Here is a 24,053-nt window from a genome sequence, read left to right on the forward strand (position 1 = left end):
GGAATAGCAGATAGAAATGCAGGTTGAATGCAAGGGAATTTTACTCTTTTTATCTGAAGTGTTACATTTCGAAACCATTCTGATAAAATATTTACTCAGTATTTACTGAAGTGATCTTATCTTTTAACTTTTTATCAAACCTAAAATAACCCATCCCTGTTTTTCCGCCTATTCTTTATAGAAAACAGTGTTTAATTTAAATTCTGTAGCAAAGATGATAAGATATCTAGTAGAAGCTAAAGAGCTATCCTGTAAATATTATTTTGTGCATGAATGTGGAGCAGATTTTTTGGGGAGTTTTAGATACAAGTAACTTTGTAATTAAATCTAATTAATTCTGGATATTTTGTAGATTTCCGCTTTTATTTGGTTACCGTTTTAAGATGTGATTTTTAATTTTGTGTGTTATGAAATGCGTTGATATCTTTTTTCTGTTTCTTTTCCTAGAAATACGTTAACATAATTTTTCTGTTTCTTTTCCTAGAACTGAATGGACCTGAACCGAAAGAAAAATTTCAGCTGGCAAATTGGTATATCTTCTATTTTTGTTCTTCTGGAAAATTGATCTTTTGAAAATGTTGAACTAACCTGATGCAAATCGATGCAGATGTGTTCACAACTGATAAGTTGAGTTGTCTTCAATTTTTATTTCGCTGGAAAACAAATTCTTGAGCATTGAATAAAAAAATGGATATGCGCTATGCTGTCTTAATCTATCATTTACCCGAAGCTTACCTGAATGACGCTGTTAAATCTGTAATAGAATTGACTACCATTTCAGAGAATTCAGTTTCTTTAATGAAATCCGATCATTGGGGAGCGAAACTTGTTCTTGAAAACGAACATAGTTTCCTAGAAGTGATATCATTATGTGCTTTGAGTATTCGCAACAAAACATATCCTTTATATTCTTTGGTTACAGACTTGATTGTTTGTGGAGCAGGGGTTCGAATTGATGCATTGAAAGTGAAATTCCTTTTAGAACGGTATGCCCCTGTTTTAATGGTCTATGAGATGAAAAATCAGGATGGTGTTATCACTTTCAGAGCAACTCTTAATTATCCAGAAATACCCGAGATAGTCAAACTTTGGACTGGCTCTAACATGAAGATTTCTGGTTATGATGGCACTGAAATTACTATCTCTTCTTTCTGTCGCTTTTGTAGACAAAACGGTCATTTAAAAAGTCAGTGCTGCAAAAGGAAAATACCAGTTTTCAAGAGGGGTAAGTACTACAAAATTTTAAATCATATTTCTACTTATTTTGTCATACTACTCATACTAACCATATCATACTTATTTTGAGGCAATAATAACTAATGTGGGGGAATGTTAACATGGGGTATAAAGTAATGCTCTTTCTGATGTCATTCGGGTTCTAATTTCAATGCGTTTGGTTCGCATTTATGAGATTCAGTTATAATCTCCAAGATGGATTTCGGAAAATATCTCAGGTGTCGTCCTCGTCATCTAACCCCGGTTTAAAATAACGAGGTCCATCCCCAAATAGTCTTAGTGTTGCTTTAAAACGGGACGTGAATATAATTAAACTAAACTATATTTACCTTAAAAGCTTTCAGTTTAGAGGAATACACTGGGAAAAATCTGTGGCAGAAACTGTTCTCCCTTAACTTTTTAATTTTATTCAAAGTAAAGTCTCTTTTTATAGAAACCGTGAACTTGAAAAACAGTATTCCCTTTCCCCTCACTTATTTCCCTCTGTTGCGCATTGTCTATAACACAAAAAAACTAACCTGAATTAAGGACCGTAAAAGTAACAGTTCTAGAGATATTAGAAATGGCGTTTTATAATTCGATTGCATTTAAATGCTTCGATATATTTCAAAAACACATTTCGTTCATGGAAAAATCTTCCTCTACTTGAAAATATGAGCCTAAATAAAAAAATGGGCGGTGATTAATGATTAATAATAGAGAATTTAGAATCCTTTTTATTTTAATTAAATTTTTTACTCCTAAAAGGGTTTTTTTTTCAACTATTTTATATACAACTTTTTTTCACTTTGGCGGTTTTTGTTGTTGGAACGGCGACTAAACTCTACAATTTAATATTCAAAAAATAAACTATATTATGATGCTTATTATATCAGTTTAGGTTATCTGCTGTTGGAATGATTTTAATAAAAGAAAAAAGTGTAAATAAATGAATGAATAAATAAATAGGAAAAGATTTTAACCCCTAGTCCAAGAAATCGGTTTATGATAATGTTTCATGTTTGATTCGTCTATCCTTATTCTGTTTTTATAATTTATGATTATATAACAGCGACGACGAGCACACACAAAAAATATGCTATCGCGATGTGCTTGAGTATCGATCTTATCATGTTTATATGCATCACTGCATGTATATTATAGCATGCCATTACTTAGATACTCGAACTAAAAAAATTGTCTAGAAAAAAAAGAACAGTATGGGTTTAGCATTAATCGTAGAACAAATATTCGAAATACTTAAATATATACATAATGAATAATGTTCTGTTTTGTAATCCATTGTTATAATAACATAAAAATTATTTTTAATACAAAAATTACAATTCAATTATTATTTAAATTCTTCCAAAGTTTTATATAGAAAATAAATTTAGTTATATTTGAGAATTTTTAGAGCTTCTGTTCTATACATAAGTTGGCTTGCTGCCGAGCCCCACTAACATTTGCCTTTCCAGGTTGATCGGTTGCTTGACCTTAGAGATGCTAATGGGCACGATTAACCCTCATGTAGAAAAGAGCATTTCAAATTCTATGAGTTGAGAAATTCTCATGCACACTGAGGTGAAAAAATTAAAGTAAAAAAAGCTCAGAAATTTTTTTCTATCTTTGGAATTTAATGACATTTGTTAAAAAATCTGTCACAAATTAGGCGCAAATAAAAAAAAAATATATAGCCTTTTTTTTTTTTTTCCTGATTTGGTAATATGGAAATTAAAAACACGCCAAAAATAAAGTAAATGAGATGAATATGTTTTCAGCTTCAATATGGAATGTGAATGCAAATAATAGCCAAAACCCCGATATCTTGGCGATAAAACCAAGCGTCGTAACCATAAACAAGTACCAAATTTATTATTTAATTATCTTTTAAGTCCGTAAGTTTTATTTAGTTCTTACTATTAAATAATATTTCAGAAACTTGAGAATTTTTTATTACTCTTTGAAATTATTTTGGCCCGCCTTTTTCGGGTCTTTGACTGACATTACGACCTCAAGCTGTCTTTTTTTCATATATCGACAATTCATGTCCGCTTCATTATTGCTTTTATAAAATTTGCAACATTTTCCTCGCAATATTTTATAACTTGACATTTAACATTCTCCGTTTATTGCAATTATTTAAAAAGTAATTTTATGTCAATAAAATAAACTTTAAGCAGTTAAATTTATAGATATTTTTTGATATAGTATTTGGTTTTGGTTTACCTGTAAGCATGCCCGATTTTAAAGGCTATTTGTTTAAAGGTAACTCAACCTTATTCCAACTTTTTTCCACTTTATTCAATTTCATATATTCTTTTGTGAAAGTTTGTCTTTTAACATGTATTATGCTTTTACTAATTTTACTTTCTCAGTTATCTTTATAATTTGTTTCAGTTATCTCAAGTTCTCCACCGCTTCAAAATTATAAAGTTGCAGATAAACGGACAGCAGTTTCCTCTTCTGACAACAATGAATTGACAAATTTTGCTCCACGAAATTCTGAGGGAAATGCCGGCAGTTCTGACAGTAACGAAGTGTCTGGAGGAGTGACAAAGTCGAAACGAAACAAGAAAATTCCATTTAGAACTGCCTCACTAAAACCTCGATCACCTCCTATAAATCTGATTCATTTAATTCCTCCGACAATGAAAAACGACATTAAAAAATTGAGACTGTTCTTTTCTGATTGCAAAAATTTTAAAAATTTGTATAAAAAAGCCTTGCGATATCCAGAAGGTATAGGCCCACTATTAAAGCTGAGAAAAATCCTAAAATTCAACAAGGACGTAATAAACAAATCTGAAGAAGAAATGGAATTTATATGTTGGATTTGTTTGTTGTTAGCCAAAATTCAGTATCTTCACTTGAAAAGGAACGTCCCACTTGAGCCCGAGCCCTATTTGTTAAATACTGAAGATGTGAAATCCGAGAATTCAGCTGAATGAGTAAATAAAAGAAATAGCGAGTTTTTTAGATACACGCAAATTGAAAGAAGCAATCATCTCGGCTAGAAAACAGGTATGATCTTAATATGATGAAGATGGATATGTCAATGAAATAAGTGATGACATGAAGCTATAGCTCAAGATTTGAGAGAATTCTATTTTTTCATAGTCGATAGCTCTTATATTAGAGTAAAACTCATATTTCAAGAAATAAACTGCATTATGGACTATAAATTTGCTAACTAAATTTAATTTATGTCCTGTTCCCATTTCTTGAACCAAATAAGTAGAGATGCAAGCCAAATAAGCATTCATACACTTGCAAATAAAAGAGTCAAAATAAGACCTAAAGCCAAAAAAGTATATTAAAATGCATATTTTTATACATACATGAATTCAGTCTTTATTGAAACTAAAAAAATTATATTTAAATTCTGTATGGTTCAGAGAATGGCTGTTTAATGCATAAATAAATGAGAGTGGAGTACCAAATATTGTGAATTAGTCTTATTATCAAAGAAAAATCCAAAGAATCATTTTCAGCTTGAGAAAAGTTTTAAAAAATGTATTTTTCTGATGTATTTCCAAGTTTCATTCCAGATTTGAAGAAAACTTTTTTAAGTTAAGGGCTGGAAAAAAGAAAACATTGGTAATACTGTAGACAAAAAGCTAAATCATATAGTTTCTGGAAGAAATTAATTATTCGAATTGAACAACTCTAAAAAATCGAAATGCTTAGAGATTTTTTAAAAAAAATTTCTTTCCAAATTAAAGCATAATCATGAAAATGATATACTTTAATTTAATTCCTTTTACTAAATGAGATGGTAGCTTTTTATTATTAAATTTCATTTTTGGTAATAATTTGTATAAAATGTACAATAAATAATTTTTCTAGAAATCATCATAAATGCAGGAAGACTTATATGAGGTAATATATAACTTATATGAGGTAATATATAACTTATATGAGGTAATTATAAACTTATATGAGGTAATTTTAAAGTTTATTTTGCAGAATGAACGTGATTTTAGAAAGCAAGGTATATAATATTGTAATGCCGCTAATATCTTCCGAGATGAATATTTCAAAATTAAAAAAATTATTTTAATTATTTTTATTGCGATTTTCTCATTTTATATTGATGACAACTTAGTAAGTAAAATTAATTAATAAAGTAATAGATATAAATAATAGATAAAGTAAAATTATATCTATGTATGTATTCGTTTAGTGTTAGTGCCTGAATCATTTCCATAAAAAAAAATTCATATACTTAAGGTATTCTGGATCTTTATTTGTTCACAAATACACCGACTTTCACTTTTACAATTTTTATTTTAATAACCTGGAGGGCATACAAGTTTCTTTTTGTTTCATGTTTTTCAGAGTTTAGCTTGATTTAAGAAAAATTCTTGATCCAGCGTTCGGATTTTATACCTAATTTTCTTTTATTCAGAATTCGAACTTGGTCTATGTGTGACTAGATACTTTAAATTTTAGAAGACTCACCAAAATTTTTTTGTCGTGATTGAAAAGAAATAAAATTTAAATTGATACACTGAAAAATAAAATGTATTAATTTATTTTTGATACACTGAAAAACAAATAAGCGATGAAATTTTTAATTATTTAAAAATTAAGGATAGCGAGCAATTATTTATTGCTTACAATATTCACAAAGGCTCCAATTAAGTCCATGATTTTGAGGAAGTGTATTCGAAAACGATTCTCAAAAGTATTATTTGAAATGCTAGCTATATACACACATGCACTTTAATATTTTTTTATATAAATTTCGATTAATAATACAAATTAAATTTTGAAATTTTCGCAATCATTGCGCCTGAATTGCAGTATTACTTTTCTTTTACATTTTTCAAGGGGCAGAAGAAATGTAGTGCAAATGGCAGAAAAGTGTAAATAGCGTAGCTACGGCTTAAATTATAACAGTAGACGTTTAAACCATCGCTTATGGTAAGAACGAAATTCAAATTTGTTTATTTACTGTCATTTCAATCATATAAAAATTGATCAGATGTCAGAATATTCAAGATATATCAAATGAGAGAACTACAATAAAATCAATGTATTCTATAGCAGACACAAAACTATCTAGTTTATTAGGCTTTGTAATACAACAAAAATCTATACTAGCATTTAGTACAACAAAAATCTACAGGTACAAAAATCTATAATACCTATAGCTTTAACATTCAATTAAAGCAGTTTAATCTATATATATATGATCTGAAGAGAGCATTAACGATAAAACAGCAAATGTGTCGTCATAGTTTTATTTTCTCATGCTGAAAATAAAACAAAGGAAATGATAAATTTTTTCTCTATTCACAAAAGACTCATAATACGCAAAAAACATTTAGATATGTGGAGAAAGTGAATACATGATTGAGCGTAATACATCCAAGACACTTAGAATAATGCATTATTACAAAGTTTTCAATGAAATGTTAAACTTTTCAACATTAAATATAACTAAAAGCACTGAACTAGAAATAATTGCAGTCACAGTTTGTATATGGTGGACATAGAAGGGAAAATAATTACATATGCAGTAAAGCGCGATTTATACGTCCTTCAAGCAACTAAGATAAAACGAAATATAAAAAAAAAGACTTATAATCTAAATTTTAATAAGCAAATTTAATATTAGCGCAAATTCATTTAAAAGACAAATTTTGAAGTTTTTTAAGGTAGTATGAAACCACATAGTACTGAACAAAATAATTAAATTTGAAAATCAAACATTTTTCTTAAAAGTGATAAAAATGTTATTGCATATATTGAGTACAAACTATACCTTTAAAATTCTTTTTTACTGTTTATGTACTGTTTTTACTGTTATTCAAATTTTAAAATCAAACATTCTTCTTAAAAGTGACAAAAATGTTATTGCATATATTGAGCACAAACTATACCTTTAAAATTCTTTTTTACTGTTTATGTACATGAAGATATGTATTTAATTAAATAATAAATCGTTAATCGTTGTCTTTCCTGTTGAATGTTTGTGAATTAATTGCATCTTTAGGAATTAAATTAAGTTTATTATATATATTTTTCATCGGAGTTTTGAGAAACGAATGTTCGAAGATTTTCAATGAAGTAAATCTGGACTTTAAAATAAGCTAAAATAATTTATGCACATTTTTTTTTCATAATTTCTTAAATTAGTTCTACAAATTCATATATTCCTTTATGAATAATCTTATCTTCAAAAAGATATTTGTTCACTATTTAGAAATTAAAAGAAAAGAGAAATAAAATACAATAAACTAAAAATTTTAAAACTTGGAAAGAGAGGGGAAAAAATGATAAATGATCTCATTGGCATACGTTTTTAAATTTTTAAATGAATGAATGAAAATGTTGCAAAGGTTACTTGAGAAGGATAAAATATTAAATATCATTACAGAATTAATTTAAATTGTGCGTTAGATGCACTATAATTGAATACGAAAAAGTCAAGTATAAATAAAAGTTAAAACTTTACTGAAGTAATCATTATTTTAGGAAAATGATTGCACGCTTATAATACTTGAATTTTAACAGGAAATAATTACATAATTTTTAAATTATAACTTCTCTTAGAAAATTTTAAAAATGCATAAAGATTCCATCCTAATCCACCATAATCTACAGTGGCTCAATCGGAAATGTTAGAAATAAGTATATCTAAAATGAAAAAGGAAATAAGATGAAAAAATGATTTAATTGACATAAAGACTGACATTTTATATCGTTATGTTATCAGAGAAAAAAAATGGACTTCTGAAAAATTGCGTTTAATGCTCCCCTATCCTATTAATCTCATTTAATAATATATTTTTGACTCTTCAAAATTTTAAAGGAAAAATCGTCCCAAAGAGCGGAATTATGTAGCTTGGAATATCACTATTTCATATGATTTTAGATAATTTCAATGGTTGAGTCAGGAAGATCCTCCAATCAAGGAAATGTTTGTTCGAACTTCCCTCTGATTGGCTTGAAGTATGGAAATTCAAAATTTTATATCTTTGTCAGTTTCAGTCGGTTTAAAGTGCAACTTAAAAAAAAAAAAACAATAGCTTTTGAAGAATTTTTACAAACTTTGACTAATAGGACAAGTTGACTGTATAAATATACAGACTTCGCAATTTTTCAGCTTTATATTAATTGACTCAAATGTTTTACGCCATTTAGAATACTATTCCATCTGGGAGTATAAGCCTACTTCAAACAGTTTAGAAATCAGCAACTGGACAACTATTAAAATGTTACAAGAGACCCTATACTATATTCCCTATACTATACTATACATTTATATGCCTACTATGAAAAATTAATCAGTGTTTCGTGCGTTTACCATTTTAATATTTTTTGCAAAATGGATTTTTATTAATCATTGAAAACATTTGTTTCATCATCAATATAATTTGTTTGCAAAATTTCAAGCAAACATTTTATTAGATAGACATAATATACTAATATTTGTCAACTATGTGGATTATTTAAAGTAATTAAAGATATGAATGATAAAAATGAAAAATGTATTTTATGGGTTGCAATATTAAAAATCAGTTAGTAGTTTCAATGAAATATGAATTCTAAAAACATTAATACAAATATCAAAATATTAATACAAATATCAAAAACTACTTATCATTTACGCGCAAATTTAAAAAAAAAACGTGTGAACATAACAAAATAATTTATGGAATATTTATTGAAATGTATCAACTCAATAGCAAATTAGCTGAATGCTAATTTCAGTTAGTTGATATGTAATTCTAGATGTTTCAAGTAAACTTCTGAAAAATATGTAGTTCGTGTTTGCTCATCGTTTGATCTATATTCTTGCAAAGATGGAAGTAACAGCACTGATAAAATGAAAGGCTGTCTATGGTTTGATGAAACTCATTCCGTCGTGGGAGTATTGAGAAATTTCTATAAAAAGTACCATAAAAATCTATGTGATACGGAATGGAAATACTATCTGCAATGCATTTGGTTTGATCAAGATGAACATGTTCATAAAAATGCGTCAAGACATGACTTACGGATGAAATATTTTAGTAAGGGATAATTTAATATTTATGAAAAGGTAAAGGTTATGTTTTTTCGCTATCTTAAAATCAGTGTGCTCTTTTTGCTATATAACTATGCATAATTAAACCATTCTTTTTTTCTAAATAATTTGCTGTCTCCTGAATCTTTTATGATGACATGGTGAAATTGAGCAATAAGTGTTTAATACAAAGGATGGGATATATACCAGAGATAAAGATGTGAAGCTTTAAAAATGAATATCTTATGTGAAATCAAAACACTTGAAAATTCTAATTAATAAGAAATAAATTTAACTAAAACTGAAGTGATAATCTAGAATAAAATATAACGATGCTCAGAATTAAATAAAAAAAATTGAGGGTGGAATTGTCGCAAAATAAACATAAAAAATATTAGGAGTACAACTTTGTTTTCGCTGTTTTTTGATAAAGGCTGCAGCAGAAATTACTGGTCGAAATAGGCAGATAAAAAAAATCGCACAGTAAACTTGGACATCCGTCAACATAATGACAAAGCTATGGGTATGATTCAGAGGCAAAGAAATGGCGTTCCGTACGAGTTGCAGTGAGTGATGGCGTTTCTTTGCTTGTGAATAGATGATTCAAAGGCAGAATCAGAGAGATTTTTAGGTCAAATCGTATCCGGCCATGAAAAATGAGTCCACATCGATAATCTGAATCTCAGAAAATCATAGGGAATGGCTGGACATGCTTCCACGTCGACTGCCAGATCGAATGTTTATGGTGTAAAGGTTATTCTCTGTTTTTGGCGGGATGTGATATATTACAGCCTGAGTAAAAACTTTAAGGCCAGTAAAAAATTTTGAGAAAATGTAAAATGAAATAAAAGGGATTCAAATAATATTAATTATTAAAGTTCATTGATAAGAAATAAAGGCCATAAACATAATTTGTAAATACATAATTATGAGAAACATGTGGTTATTTAAAAAGTTAGTATTTCTGCCTGAGTAAAAACTTTAAGGCCACCAGTCATTTTTTAAAAATAAATATAATATAATCGTGTAATTACCATTGCAACTACTAGCTTATGCAATTTTCATATTTGTCATACGTTTCTTCGAAGTATTGGCGATCTTTGTGAAGATGGCGAAGGGTAAGAAATTAACTGATCGTGAAGAGGACAGATCGAAGCTTTGTCTTCAACAGGAATGAGTAGTCGTGCTATTGCGATGAAGATAGGAAGATCAAACACTGTAGTTAACAATTTTTTAAAGTTGAAAGACAATTATGGTAAAAAGAATACTGGGGGAAGACCTAAAGCTTTGTCCTCGCGTGATGGAAGAAGAGTTTGTCATCTTGCATCTACTGGAAAGTACTCAACCAGGAAACTGATTCCGACGGCAGGTTTAAAAGTTTGTCAAAAAACGATTTATAACACGATTAGAAGGTCTGGAAGGTTCACTTATACAGCAAAATTGACTAAGCCTCAGTTACTGCAGAGACACAAAATAGAGCGTTTGAACTTTGGCCAGAAAGTCATGACCTGGGACAACCAATCGATAGAAATTATTTTTTCTGACGAAAAAAAATGGAATTTGGATGGACCAGATGGCTGAAATTTCTACTGGCATGATATAAGAAATGAAAAAGAAATATTCTCCAAGCGCCCAATTAGGTGGAGGGTCTGTCATGACTTGGAGCTGTTTTGCTTACAATAGTGTGGGCTTAATTGCATTCGTTTCAGGTAGAATGAATTCACAAGGATACCAAAATGTCCTAACAAATCATCTTTTGACAAATGCTGAATGTCTTGCTGGAGAAAATTGGAAATATCAGCAAGACAATGCATCGATCCATTCGAGTAACAGCACAAAAAATTGGTTCTAAGTCAACAATGTTGAAACTGTGAAATGGCCAGCTAGATCACCTGACCTCAACCCAATCGAGAACCTTTGGGGTGACTTAGCAAGAAGAGTTTATGCAAATGAGAGACATTTTACATCAATAACAGAGCTGAAATCTACTATCGAAGATGAATGGTATAAAATCGACCCCACCCTTTGTCAAAAACTCGTTTCATCCATGAAAACAAGAATATTTGAAGTAATTCGAAGAAATGGCTCCTACACAACCTTCTAAGAATTTGTAATTTTTTTCTTATATGTTATTTTCTATGTTGGCCTTAAAGTTTTTACTCAGGCTCAAATATTCATCTGTGTGTTCTGTAATATTTTCTAATAATAAAATATTTGCAAATTAATTTTTCTACTTTTTTACTTTTATTTAAGCTCAATAATTATCAATAAAATGGTATTTTAATTCCTCAGTTTATATGTTCCCATTTTCTCAAAAATTTTTACTGGCCTTAAAGTTTTTACTCAGGCCGTATAAGCTGTTGAAACCGAATGACCATCGCAAGAGATCAATCGAACGCAACTGATTCGGTTGAGCTAAGCACTGACGGAGAAACGGTGATAATACCAAAATAGACAAGATAAAGTTATTCTTTAGCATGACAATGCTCGGTCAAATGTCTTAAAAAATTTTAAAAACATTAAAATGGAAGGTCTTACATCACTCGCCATACTCACCCGATATTGTTCTTTCTGATTGCCATTCGTTTCGATTGATGGCACTTGCCTTGGCTGATCAGCATTTTCGTTATTACGAAGAAGTACAAAATGGAGGGATTCGTCGATCCCCTCCAGAAATGCACTGATTTTTTGAGATGTTATTCGACAGTTGTCAAAAAGATAAGAAAAAAAAAAAAAAAGAATAAAACCTCAAATTTAGCAGAAAAAAGGGCGGGAGCAAAGTTGTACACCTGATATTAAATTAGAGCTTCCAAAAATTCATAAAAGCATTTTCACCTAAGATGAATTTCTCTGACGAATTTTAAATTGGAAAAATTCAAAATTGCAATCAAAATTTAAGGAAGAAATGGGTATGCACGAAAAAAAATGTATTAGTAAAGAAATTCATAATTATGTATACATATAAGTTAGGTCAGTGTGATTATATTATTAATAAGAACCTATTAATTACATTGACAGTGACAAATATATGACAAGCTTTTTATACTTTATAGTTTATTTTTGTTATTTGTACTTTTTTGTGTGGCATAAACTATAAAGTATTACTCAACATAAATTACATTACACATGAAACATAAAAGTTTTGTAACATCATGGGAAAAATTTGGCAACTGAATAAAAGAACGAATGACATCGTGCCACAAAATTGTTCCTGAACACATTATTGTACTAGCAATTATAAACCATTTCATGACTGTAAATAAAAGAACAGAAATACAACTTATAGACTTTAAATTCCTTCTGTTGTATAACTTAGGCATGTACATAATGGAAAAAAAATTTAACTGATAAAAATTTGATATCACATACAAGTGCAAATGAAATGAATTAAATCGTGCAATTAAAATGAAAAACATAACTGCATGATTATTGAGGTAGATATCATTTGCACTTTATTTAGTACTTATCGGTTATGTTAATCATGAAGACAAACGTACCAAGCGGACAATGCGATGCCAAAACCTGCTGCCATTTTTAAACAAGGACATCGTTAGAAATATCACCATTTTTTCGTGCTAACAACAATTGCATTAAATGGTTGCCAACATATGTTCCCTTTAACTGATAAGTACTTTTCATTTTCTGTTGAAAATAAAGTCGCAGAATAATGTTCTGTTTTTATTCATATTAACTTGTACCTTTTTGCTACTTTTTACATTGTAAAACTATACATTTATAAAACTAAGGATGATAAAATTTCAAAAGCATATGAAGCAAAAAAGATTTTAATATGTTATAAAGACTTGAACTAAAGGCGGTTTATTTCACCAATCAATTTTTTTGCCATGTTTTCATAGAAATGAAAAAAAAAAAAAAAAAAAAAAAAAAAAATCAGAATTCTTTAAAAGTAATCTGGGAATGTAAAGAAGTCTATAAGAATATATGTTAAAATAGAATGAACCCTTAATTTATATTTTTTCAAGAAGTATTTAATAAACTAAGTAATGCTAAGAATTTATGATTTTTTTACATAGGAATTTTTAATCCTAATTGTTTTCTTTGAATAATGCTATTTGTGACTTCTCAAAATATAGAATTTGCAATCGAAATTACTTTTTCACCTCCGGATTACATTTTTCACAATGCTTATGACCTTCCATCCGCAGAATTAAATCCCATAACCAACCAGAGTAATTTTTAACATTTAAATGGAAATTCGGATTTTGACTTCCCTGCTTGAAAATGACATTAATCTGATGTAACTGACTTATCAGTTTGCTCACATCTGGCGAAAATGCTCTTGCAAGTTTGTTAGGATGACGTTTGCATTTTACACAGTTGAGAAAAGATTCAACTTGGCGTGGATCTGAAACACCTGGTGCCTTTTCAATGGTGGAACGAAGAATTGTTTTGATATCCACTTCATTTGAATTTGAATCTGAAAAAAAATTTGAAATTGTAATACTTTGAATTTGAATTGTAATACTTTGTTGTAATTTTTATATTTTAAAATGTAAATAGCCCCTTCGGCGACCAACTGTCATCTTATAGTATGAAAAATATTCAGTTAATCAAATCAATCAATTTTGAGGATTTATATTTTATCATAATAAAAAACACGAAATATAAACAAAACAACAAACAAAAATTTAATTAATAATTAGATAATAAACGATGGACACTATGATAGGTTATCTATGCTTATAATGTAGCAAAATCGGTCCACATGTCGAGATTGGGAGATTCCGTTAGAATTTCACTTTGTAATATCTCTTGAAAATGGATGATAATATTGGTGCGACGTGTGACCATTAATGAAATATATAGAGATTATAAATTTTCATATTAAAAAATAATCGACAAAATTGATTCTGTGTTTGAGGTTAGGGGACTGGTCCGTAATTTTTTGTCATTTTAAATTACAACTATATTATTTATTATGATAGATACCAAGTTATAGATATGTTACCTATTGTTCCAGATATCATAGATATATTTTTAAATACATAAGTTTTTCTACAAGAAGATTTTGTTATTTATTGGATGTAACTTAATATTATATAATTGGAAATAAATTTAGGCTCTCATTCATCGGTTCCATCTAATTTAGCATACAAGCATTTTATGTATTAATGGAAATAGTAACAAGAAAATAACAAGAAATAAGAATCCTCATTTTGAAAAGCCTGAAGTTAGAATCTAGGAAAACAAACATTCTACACAGTTGATTAGATACTGATAGTAATCTATACATCTGAAATTGCAGTTTTGTGTATTTGCAAATGATGGATGTTCAGTTTTCTTCAGCAAGATTTGATCGATTCCTAATTCAAAATTTGACGCATAAGAGATTTCAGAAATTCAAGGGTTGATTATGCCTGAGTTTTTTAAACCATGAATCTCGATGCAAAATCCTCGTATATGTTTATTACGGGATCACGAAAACACTGAAAGTGCTATTTCAGCTTGATTAATATTATCATTATTGGTAAAAAATTGGCATTAGGACATTTTTTTAATATTTCAGCAAGTAAAATATACGTTACAGGTTCTTCTTTGTTTACCTATATCTCTACAAATAATAAAAGAAAATGTGTGTGGACGTGTGTGTGTGTGTATGTGTGTGTGCATGCGTAGTACTCTACATGCTGAACACAAAGCTGCCAAATGTGGCACAAAAATACTTTGGAAAATATAATAATTCATCTAGGAGTGGTTATTATAAAATTTTAATTGATTGAAAATTATGCCAGATTTTAGCATTTTTCCGCGATAACTTTCGGAAATATCTGTCAAAAATTATTTTCACACTTTTTAAAAATTTAAAAACTTATCTTTTTGATAATATCAATCCATCCGGCTATTATTATTTAATTCTTAAAAATGCTTTTTTGACGGTATCATGAACTTTAAAGCTATGCATGAAAAATGTAATGGAAATTAAACACAATCAGTATTTTTAGTGAACCAGCTGATTGTCAAAGGCGGATAATTTCCACAATTAATAAAGAAGAAAGCATATGTATGTCTTTGCCTGTGTTGTAATTCTACAGATCACGTCGTTTGTCTTATAGCTACCAATTTGGCCTAGGAATACTTTGGCAGGCAAGAATGTGCATATGGGAGGCATATTTGGGAAATTTTAAATAATTAAAAAGCGATATTTTGACATTTGTCCAACATAATTGTCGAAAATATTATAACACAAAAATGAATTTTACATCATCGTAAAAATATATCTTCCATATTATGAATTTAGCTATCTTACAATTTTTTAAAATTATTTTTAAAAGTACTTCTAAGTTTATCTTACAACAATATGTTTTGTCGTTGTTATGAAGCTCAAATCTTGTTTACTACTAAAGATCTTTCATCATAGATTTTTCTTCCTTTTCTGATAATGAATGTATGAACTTAGTCAGTAAGTAGTTTCTGTTTAAAAAATGTTTATATTATTATTATTTTTTGCAAATTTTGGGTGCCTTTAAAATTAACATTTTTCATAAGAAAATAATAATGCAAATTCTTTAATGTACCTCCATTTCTAAACACAACTGATATTTTTTTGTAAAGTGATTGAATGTACGAAAATATATAATCGCTATTAAAAGCTTTGAAACGGTTTTTCCATATTAGCTGCATCAGATATTTTTGTAAATAATCCTCTAAAATATTACTTAATTTATAAATCATTTTCTATAACACACATAAAACTTAAATTTTGGGTGTTTCTACTCCCTATTTTTATGTTTTTAATGAAAATTTCAATTTCAGAATAAAATTTATTACATTCATTCAAGTTGTTGAACCATTTCAAATTAAAATTCACATTTTAGATGAATCAACAAAAAATTAGAAATATGCATAGCACAGTTAACAGAATAGTATGTGGTTAATTAAAAAGAAAAAGTCAAAGAGTACTTTCTTGAGGATATCATTAAAAGCTAATCTATAATAAATATTATAGAATCTGTTTTATTTTCACGATAGTATACACAAATGGATCAAGAGAGAATTTTTAATACATTTCCGATCGTGGAATATTTTTGTACTTAAAAAAAAATAGAAAACAGAAACAGAGTGGAAAAGAGTTCAACTATGATGTTATAACCTTGTAACATCCTTTAACGATCTTTTCACAAGCAGCCCAGTCTAAAAAGTTTTTGAAAAGAAAAAAATTAGGCTAGAACTGAATTTTGCCCCATTTATAGACTATTACTAAATGAAAGGAAAACCTCATGAACCATTTCTCCTAGCTCACTTCAAAGGTTGAAAATACCATTAGTTACGGAACAGCCATCTAAATTACTGATTGAATCATATTTGTATTTTTGTTTTGTTTTCTATTAAATGGTCTTAAAAAATAGTTCTCCCATATTAAAGTTAAGTCAAATAATTCTTTTATATAAATTTAGAGTATAAATGAAAAAAATTAGGTTTGATGGGGCAGCCCACTCATTGCCAGTAATCAATCTTGTTTATTCTAAGATTTTAATAAATGATCATAACTTGCGAATGAAGTAGATACAACGGGATTACATTTACTACAAAATATAATGCAAAAGAATTAAATTATCATTATTAAATATTGTATTTAATCGGGGGGTTTACCAAGGAAATAACAATATGATATAAAATAATTTTTATAATATTCTTAATGCTCATGCCACTTTTGATTCCGTGGCCCTTTTAACCAAAGATCATTCTATTATCCACATCTAAGGACTTCCCGTGTTCCGGTCTGCTAAACTGGCTGCTCTTGAAAGCACACGCCGAGGAAATATATGTGTATCGCCGTGCTGCCTATCCATCCAAGTATCCACCACTTGAATATTGTTACTTTTACTCGATAATTTAAACGTTTCAATTATTCAATTGATTTTGTATCTACTTTAGTTGTTTTCATAATATTTCAAATATTCTATTTGCATTTTGTATGGATTTGTTCTACAATGGATTAAAGCGCACTCTCTTTCTTGAAATAAATTGATGAATTTAAATATGAATATCCAGTAGAATAATCTTGAATATCCAGTACACATTGAGGAACAAACTATGTTGGTTCTTTTTCAAACGCAGCTACTTTTTTTTTCAAGCGCAAGGTAATTGATATAAAGCAATCGGTTTAGATGTTGCGATTGGTTTCTGTGTTCTTTTAAACTTCTACTAAATTTCATATTTTCAATTTTCTTTTCCCATTCTGTAACGAGAAATCTGTTTCCTAACCATCGTTAAATTAAAAAAAAAACTATCTTAATCGGTGTTGTTGCCTCTGAGATTAAATGCAGTTTTGTCAGATGATAATTAGATCTTAGCCCAATTTTTTTTTCAAAATTACAAATCTGCAGGGCCAGGTCTTGTTCAATGTTGAATAGTTTTTTTGATTCAGGCACAAGTTTCTCTTCAGAAATCAACAATTCTTCTTTCTGTGTAATAGAATTCAGAAAGAGTTTTGGCTGACAGTGAGTCTTTTGAGTATTTCAGGAATTGCATTGCTATTACTTTGTCTTACACAAAAAAAAGTGTTATAGCAGTTAATGCATGGAAAAATAATTTTTATTTTCGAGAGTACTTGTACTTTTCTGTCAGTACTTCTCTTCTATACATGATTGTTGAAAAAAATACCATTGCATTTTAGTTTCATTCAAAAAATGTTTTACTCTCTGGAGTAGGAGCATTCAGCAATGCAATTAAATCCGTGTTTGAATACATTTCTCCAACATTGGAAACAGTTGGTTTATGGCTGTTATTATCAATATCTACGTCTTTATATCTGTTTTAATCTACAGTTCAAAATTTCAGAATTCTGATCCCAGAACTTTGGTAAATTTTTTTTATTGGTTTTGTTATCCAAGAAATCCTCTTTTACAGTAACAGAAACAGGATTTGTTTTTCAAACCCAATATCGCAAAATGAATGGTTTGAAATCCTTTTGTCCGATTCTTCGTTCTTTATAGTAGACTTTTAAGCATATATGCTAAAAAAATTACCGCATTTTCACCATAATTATTGAGAATATACTCAATGTAATTTTTTAAAATATCGCCATAGACGGAATTCACTTCCAAAAAAATATATCATTCATGTCATATTTTTTTGTCAATATCTTCCTCAAAAATCTTCTTAGGAGAAAATTTTGTACCCTTTCGAAAAGATATAACATCAATATGAATGATTTGCTGGAGATTCATCAATATGAATGATTTATGAGATTTGTTGGCAATTTATATTCTAGATACAATATTAATGCTATAAGACTGTCGATTGTGGAGCCATTAGATATTAATGATAACTCATTTGATTCAACTTTAACTAATTTTCAATATATTTGGGCTTTTATTATGTATTTTCTATAAAGTTAGAGCTCTTTAAAATATTTACTTTTGATTTTCTCAAAAGTTTTAATTTTAATTTACCGAATTCTCAAATACAAATCTATATTCTAAAAATACCAGTTTCCTGGAGAGTTTGATGAATATGTTGTGTTGCGTAGTTACGCAAAAATCTTTAGAAGAGTGCACAGTTTTTTTTTACTCTTTTTTTTACTTTAGTTTTTTTTTTACAAGGAGCAATATTTAATCATATTGCTCATTGCATTTATTGCATGGATGTTCCTCTGAAATCTTCAATGGTTTCATGTATTTTAAGATCTAAAAGAGTTCCTTGGATCTATCTTTAAAAAAGTGAATTTGTTATACTTTGTTTCTGTGTTAGACCTTTTACTGATTTCATGGGACGTATGAGGCTTTGTATACACATATCGGGCTGCACATATCGGGTATACACATATCGGGCTTTTTGCCTAACTGTAAAAAATTCTTTAAAGTAAATCAAGTCAAGTGTAGTTTCTATATTTTTGATTTAGTTTTAATCATATGTTGAATATATAAATAAACAGATTTCGTATAGGGCGAGCGTTCTCACAGGGTTGTTTGGAAATAGGGAACCATTTCAGTGATTGCGCGTAAATGCAAATCCCAGTCTCCAGATTTTTCAGTGAAAATAAATCACATATTGTCAATGATTTTCAAATGAGTTCACCTATAACTTGACCACTTCACATAGCGACTGAATGTTTTTCAAACAATTATTTACATTTTACAAATCCCTAATCACTTCAGATTATTCAAAAGAAACTCGTTCATTTTATTCGTTTTTTACCAGTTCATTTGAATATCTTTTCAAAAATTACCTGGATATTTTTGCATCGAATCAGTGATACAAAAATATTCAGTTGTTGAATTTCCGATACAAAATGATGTCTACATATATTGAAATCCTTATTTATAATCCTTTGCTGTAAAGAATTCTACAGTTAGTATTTCAAAGAAGAATTTCAAAAAAATTTTGGTGGTTTTTCAAAAGCTGTAATTAATTTTTTTAATTATAAAATGTAATTTTTGGACCTAAAAATAATTAAAATATACCTATAGAATGTTTGATGGGTTTTTTTTTGGAACCAGTTGGTGAAACAAAAGAATGTCGGGTAATTTATATAAAAATTATTATTAGATGAAATTAATACTGCACTTACCTTTGTTTCTTTATAACCATGAAAAAGCTTAGATTGACTCACATTTAATATGATTCTGTAGACTAAAATGAAAGGAAAATAAACCTACTATAAAAGACTTTCCCCTGAAAATTAAATATATTGGCTTATTTTTTCTAATGATTAGCAAGCTCATATATGAAGAAATGAGATTCATTTAGAAATATATAAGATCATTTGGAGATATATTACACATTTGATTTTAAAAGACATAGTTGAAAATAATACTAATTCCTACTTAATTAACATACTATAAATAATAAATAAGATATTTCAAAAAGTTAAAAGGATATTTTATATTGTACAAAAATACAATCGAAGTACAAGTAAAGCAGTAAGGATTCATAACATTTTATATTCGCGAATGATTATGAAATGCAAGAAATTGATTTCCATCAATCATAACGTATTTAACCGTACAAATAGGATACAGAGTCTTTTCTCCCTTGTCTATTTCACCAAAAATACATTAAAGTACTTTTTCTTGTCTTTCAATTCTTGTTTCTATATGTTTGAAATAAATTTTACCATTCTGTAAACAAGTCCTTAAAAGATGTTATGAAATAATTTAATGCCGCTGGAGAAAAAAAAATGACTCGTAAGGAATATAAAACATTTGTTTTATTGGCAAAAAGTTTAACTTAAGCAGCATTTCTTTTGGCAGTTTCTATTTCGAAAACTGCAAAAAGAAATATTCTGAATTCCCGAAAATTTCTCCATTCAATCTCTAAAGAAAAGTTTACAACTGGATTCAAGTATCTTTGAAACATTCATTGTGTGGCGTGGTTAAAAGGATGCTGGTAGTTAAGCTTTTCCCAAACGTTATTCTTTCATGTTTTTAATTTACTATTTTAAATTATATTTGACCGTTTAATTGAAATCTAGTATGTAGCATAAGTTGAAACCATACTAGCAAATCTTGCACTGTTTAACACATACGAACAAAAAATTTGTATTCTCAAAAATATTGTTGATTCATAATCATTAATTTGAAGTGACTATTGGGTAACATAGATAATAAAACTATTACAAATAATATTTTTCTATGATTTTTTTCTAGGAAAATGTAATAGACATAATTTTTTCCTTTCAGAAAAAAAAAAAAAATTACATTCGCCAATTTTTAACAAAAACTTCAATTTACTAATTTTTACATATTTTATATATATGTCCTTGCATCCAATAATAGTTTAATTCTAACTACAAAAATATCAATTATACATACCTGTTACTTCCACTCTTGAAGACATAGAGAAAGATCTGATTTCAAAGTACATAACTTAACTTTTTTATTTATGGCACAGTCTTTTTGTATCACCAATAAGTTTTTCTAGATAATTAGAGATCTTCTATAAATAAATATGAAAATTGTTTGATGTTTTTAATTAATAATGAAACTTTTGAAAACTTTTTGAAAAGATATTCAAATGAATTAAATATACTGGATACAATGCGTTATCGTTATTCGGCTTTTATTGTCACAATTGTTGACTGCAGATACGTTCAGTTACAAAAAATTTTCAAATGAAGTAAACATTCATGTTATGGTAGTTTTGAAAAATAAAAATAGAAAATCAGTTTTATAAAAATTACGAAATATATCTTTTTGTACTGTACACCGTTCCCTATTTTTATATTTATTAAAAAATTACTCGTATTTAAACGATCATAATATTAAATGCTTGACTTCTGTAAAACAAAAATTGATAAATACATCGAGAGAGAACATGATGTCGTTTTGAAAATGGAATTTGAGATATCAAAAAAAAAAAAAAAAAAAAAAAAAAACTAGATATAAATATAAAAGTCCTGTATCATCAAAAATTAGCGACTATGGGAATTCGCTTTAAATCGGAACCGTAGAAAACGTAAACACCAGAAAATATTCTAAATTCAAAACGCTTGAGTTCAAATTCTGAATTAGCACCATCTACTTATATTTCTAATCATATTAATGAAAATACTTCTGTAGGAAAATTATAACAGGACGTTTAATCTATTTTTCTCAAAATGTTTGGAATGGTACAATTCAGAAAAGCATTTCACGTGAAGAAATACGGCTTTAAAATCCAATTCTCAGTAACCTTGTCAGTAAAATCCAGTCCCAAAAACCGTGACCGCGGCTTTTATTCCTTAAATATTGATCATAGACATATACTGTAAATTACACAATTGTGTGAAAAAAAGGTTCAAAATGTTATGAAATCGATTAAAATTTTCAGGGGATTAAACTTAAAAAAATAAAAAATTTAAATTTTTGCTTGAACCCCGTACAAAAAAATTCCCAATATGTAAAATGTGCCCCATCCTTTAATAAGGTCATGTACAAAATTTCAGAATTTTATCATGAAAACTCAAAGATATGTTAAAACAAAGTTGGCGAAGGGTCAATCACAAATTAAAATACAAATATTTACAGATTCAGTGCAGATGACGCGGCGCAGGAATGCATCATAAGAAAATAAAATATGCTTCATATCTTTAGTTTTAAATACGGATTTTAAAATCTATGCTGCCTGAAAAATACTTTAAAATTTTATATCATGAATTACAGAATATAACTTAAAAATAGAGCAGTCAATCAACTTGTAAAAAAACTTATGTAATCTTTCTTTTAAATTATGTAATCTTTCCTTTAAGTTATTATTTCTACAAATTTTTAATACTTTTGAACCAATAAATAGCAAAATTATTATTTATTTATTCAATTATTACTTTCTTTGTTAATTTGTGTACGACCCCTAAAACACGAACATCAGACATGATTTTTCTTCTTTGCAAACTCATATCCAGGCATCGAAAAGTGATTTAAGTCAGCATTTATGTAGTTTCATATCTTTGAGACTTTTTGTGATAAATTGCTGAAATTTTGTACATGACCTTATTAGAGAATGGAGAACATTTTACTCACTAGGAAATTTTTTTGTATGAGGTCAGTATAATAATTTAAATTTTGTATTTTTTGAAGTTGAATCCCTTGAAAATTTTAATCTATTTCATAACATTTTACACCTTTTTTTACGCAACTTTGTAATTTACAATATAAGTCTATGATCAATATTTAAGGAATAAAAGCCGTGATCAAGGTTTTTGAGACACTCTGTATAGCACAATAAAAATGCTTTCACCAGATAACTCAAAATTTGTGTTGCGAATTTATATGTATATATACACATTCATCTTAAAATTTTAACTGACTCAGTTTACGAGAATTTCGTTAGTAGATTGAATTATGTGGATTGAATACACAAATTAAGTAATGTCGATGTCATGGAAATGTAAAAATGCTCTGAAAGAACTGGATAAATGGTAACGGAATACAAAGAACCAGCAGTATTTTATTTTTAATTCTAATTACTCTTTCTAATTGGGATTATAAAAATTAGAATTGTATTTGAGCAATGTATAAACCAAGTTAACTCGAATGTTAAGATGAAGTAGCATTCTCAATTTTTGTTCTCAAAAGTCAAGCCTTTTATGCTATACTCATAAGGAAATATAAACCTTTACTAAATATAGCTACAGGGGCTGGGAAACCGTATAAAATGTTTAATTTGGTAATTTTTATAAAGTTGATTTTTTTTTGCCTTCAAAAATACCATATATGAACGTTATACCATAATACCTCTTTTGAAAAGATTTTACAATTAGAATATGCCATCAGATATTGTATAAATAAAGGACGAGTAAAAATTATATGCTTGTACCTTGTATAATAATATGTCTTTTAAATTTTTTTTTCAATGACCAATGATATGGGGTTTTTGAGAAGCTCCTAGGCTCGATGGCCTTTCATCTTCTATTCGGCTAATTTGATGGATAAGTACCAGACAATATATGGTGAACGTAATTTTAAAAGCTTTATTATTATTATTATTTTAATTATATTAATTTAAAAAATAAATTAGTAGAAGGTAGTGAGAAAAAAAATTATTAATTATTAACTAATAACATAATTTTTTTTTCAGAAATAAAGATATTTTTCATACCAAGAACAGCTCACTCTGAAATATCTCCCTCATTAGTTTCAAAACCTATGTGAACTTTCTTTATAAAAATTAATTTCATATTATTTTTTGCATTATTGTTCCATTGAAAAGTATTTAAAAGCATTTAATTTTCATTTATATTTGCTTTATCTGAAATGCTAAATATTCATCCAAGATACTACTACCGATCCAAATTTCTAAATTAAATTCGAGGGGCTAAGAATACAAATCATAATGGAAAGAAATATTATTTTGTAGCTGTTATATTTTTTTTTAT

The 24,053-nt window shown here is 28.2% G+C and overlaps 2 protein-coding genes across 10 annotated transcripts in view; one reads left to right on the forward strand and one right to left on the reverse strand.

The window, feature by feature from the left end:
- The first annotated feature begins 208 nt into the window (after nucleotides 1-208).
- Nucleotides 209-5,383, forward strand: LOC129969132 (uncharacterized). 3 transcript variants are annotated; one of them, XM_056083554.1, is made up of 3 exons: nucleotides 209-317; nucleotides 485-1,225; nucleotides 3,616-5,383. In XM_056083554.1, exons 2-3 carry the CDS (start codon nucleotides 688-690, stop codon nucleotides 4,164-4,166), a joined length of 1,089 nt encoding a protein of 362 aa, XP_055939529.1. In that variant the 5' UTR covers nucleotides 209-317; nucleotides 485-687; the 3' UTR covers nucleotides 4,167-5,383. The 3 variants fall into 3 exon arrangements, with proteins under 3 accessions (XP_055939529.1, XP_055939530.1, XP_055939528.1); XM_056083555.1 differs by having other exon boundaries at nucleotides 210-251; XM_056083553.1 differs by having other exon boundaries at nucleotides 221-309.
- Nucleotides 5,384-13,153: 7,770 nt separating this feature from the next.
- Nucleotides 13,154-24,053, reverse strand: part of LOC129969712 (kinesin-related protein 4-like) — a 67,901-nt gene continuing 57,001 nt past the window's right edge. For 4 of the 7 annotated variants that reach the window (XM_056084412.1, XM_056084410.1, XM_056084409.1 and 1 more), the window contains one exon: nucleotides 13,154-13,673. In XM_056084412.1, coding sequence (XP_055940387.1) covers nucleotides 13,345-13,673 — 329 coding nt within the window. In that variant the 3' untranslated portion in view covers nucleotides 13,154-13,344. Of the gene's footprint in view, nucleotides 13,674-19,769; nucleotides 19,874-20,976; nucleotides 21,118-24,053 lie in introns of those variants that run through there. The other 3 variants (XR_008784554.1, XR_008784553.1, XM_056084411.1) reach the window with 3 other exon arrangements.

This window comes from Argiope bruennichi, chromosome 5 (assembly GCF_947563725.1).
Source record: "Argiope bruennichi chromosome 5, qqArgBrue1.1, whole genome shotgun sequence".
Classification (NCBI taxonomy): Eukaryota; Metazoa; Arthropoda; class Arachnida; order Araneae; family Araneidae; genus Argiope; species Argiope bruennichi.

Excerpts from the sequence above, each read along its gene's own strand:
- LOC129969132 (XM_056083554.1), top strand. The coding sequence starts at position 688 with ATGGATATGCGCTATGCTGTCTTAATCTATCATTTACCCGAAGCTTAC. Across the intron at positions 1,226-3,615 it reads AATACCAGTTTTCAAGAGGG|TTATCTCAAGTTCTCCACCG; the intron begins GTAAGTACTACA and ends AATTTGTTTCAG.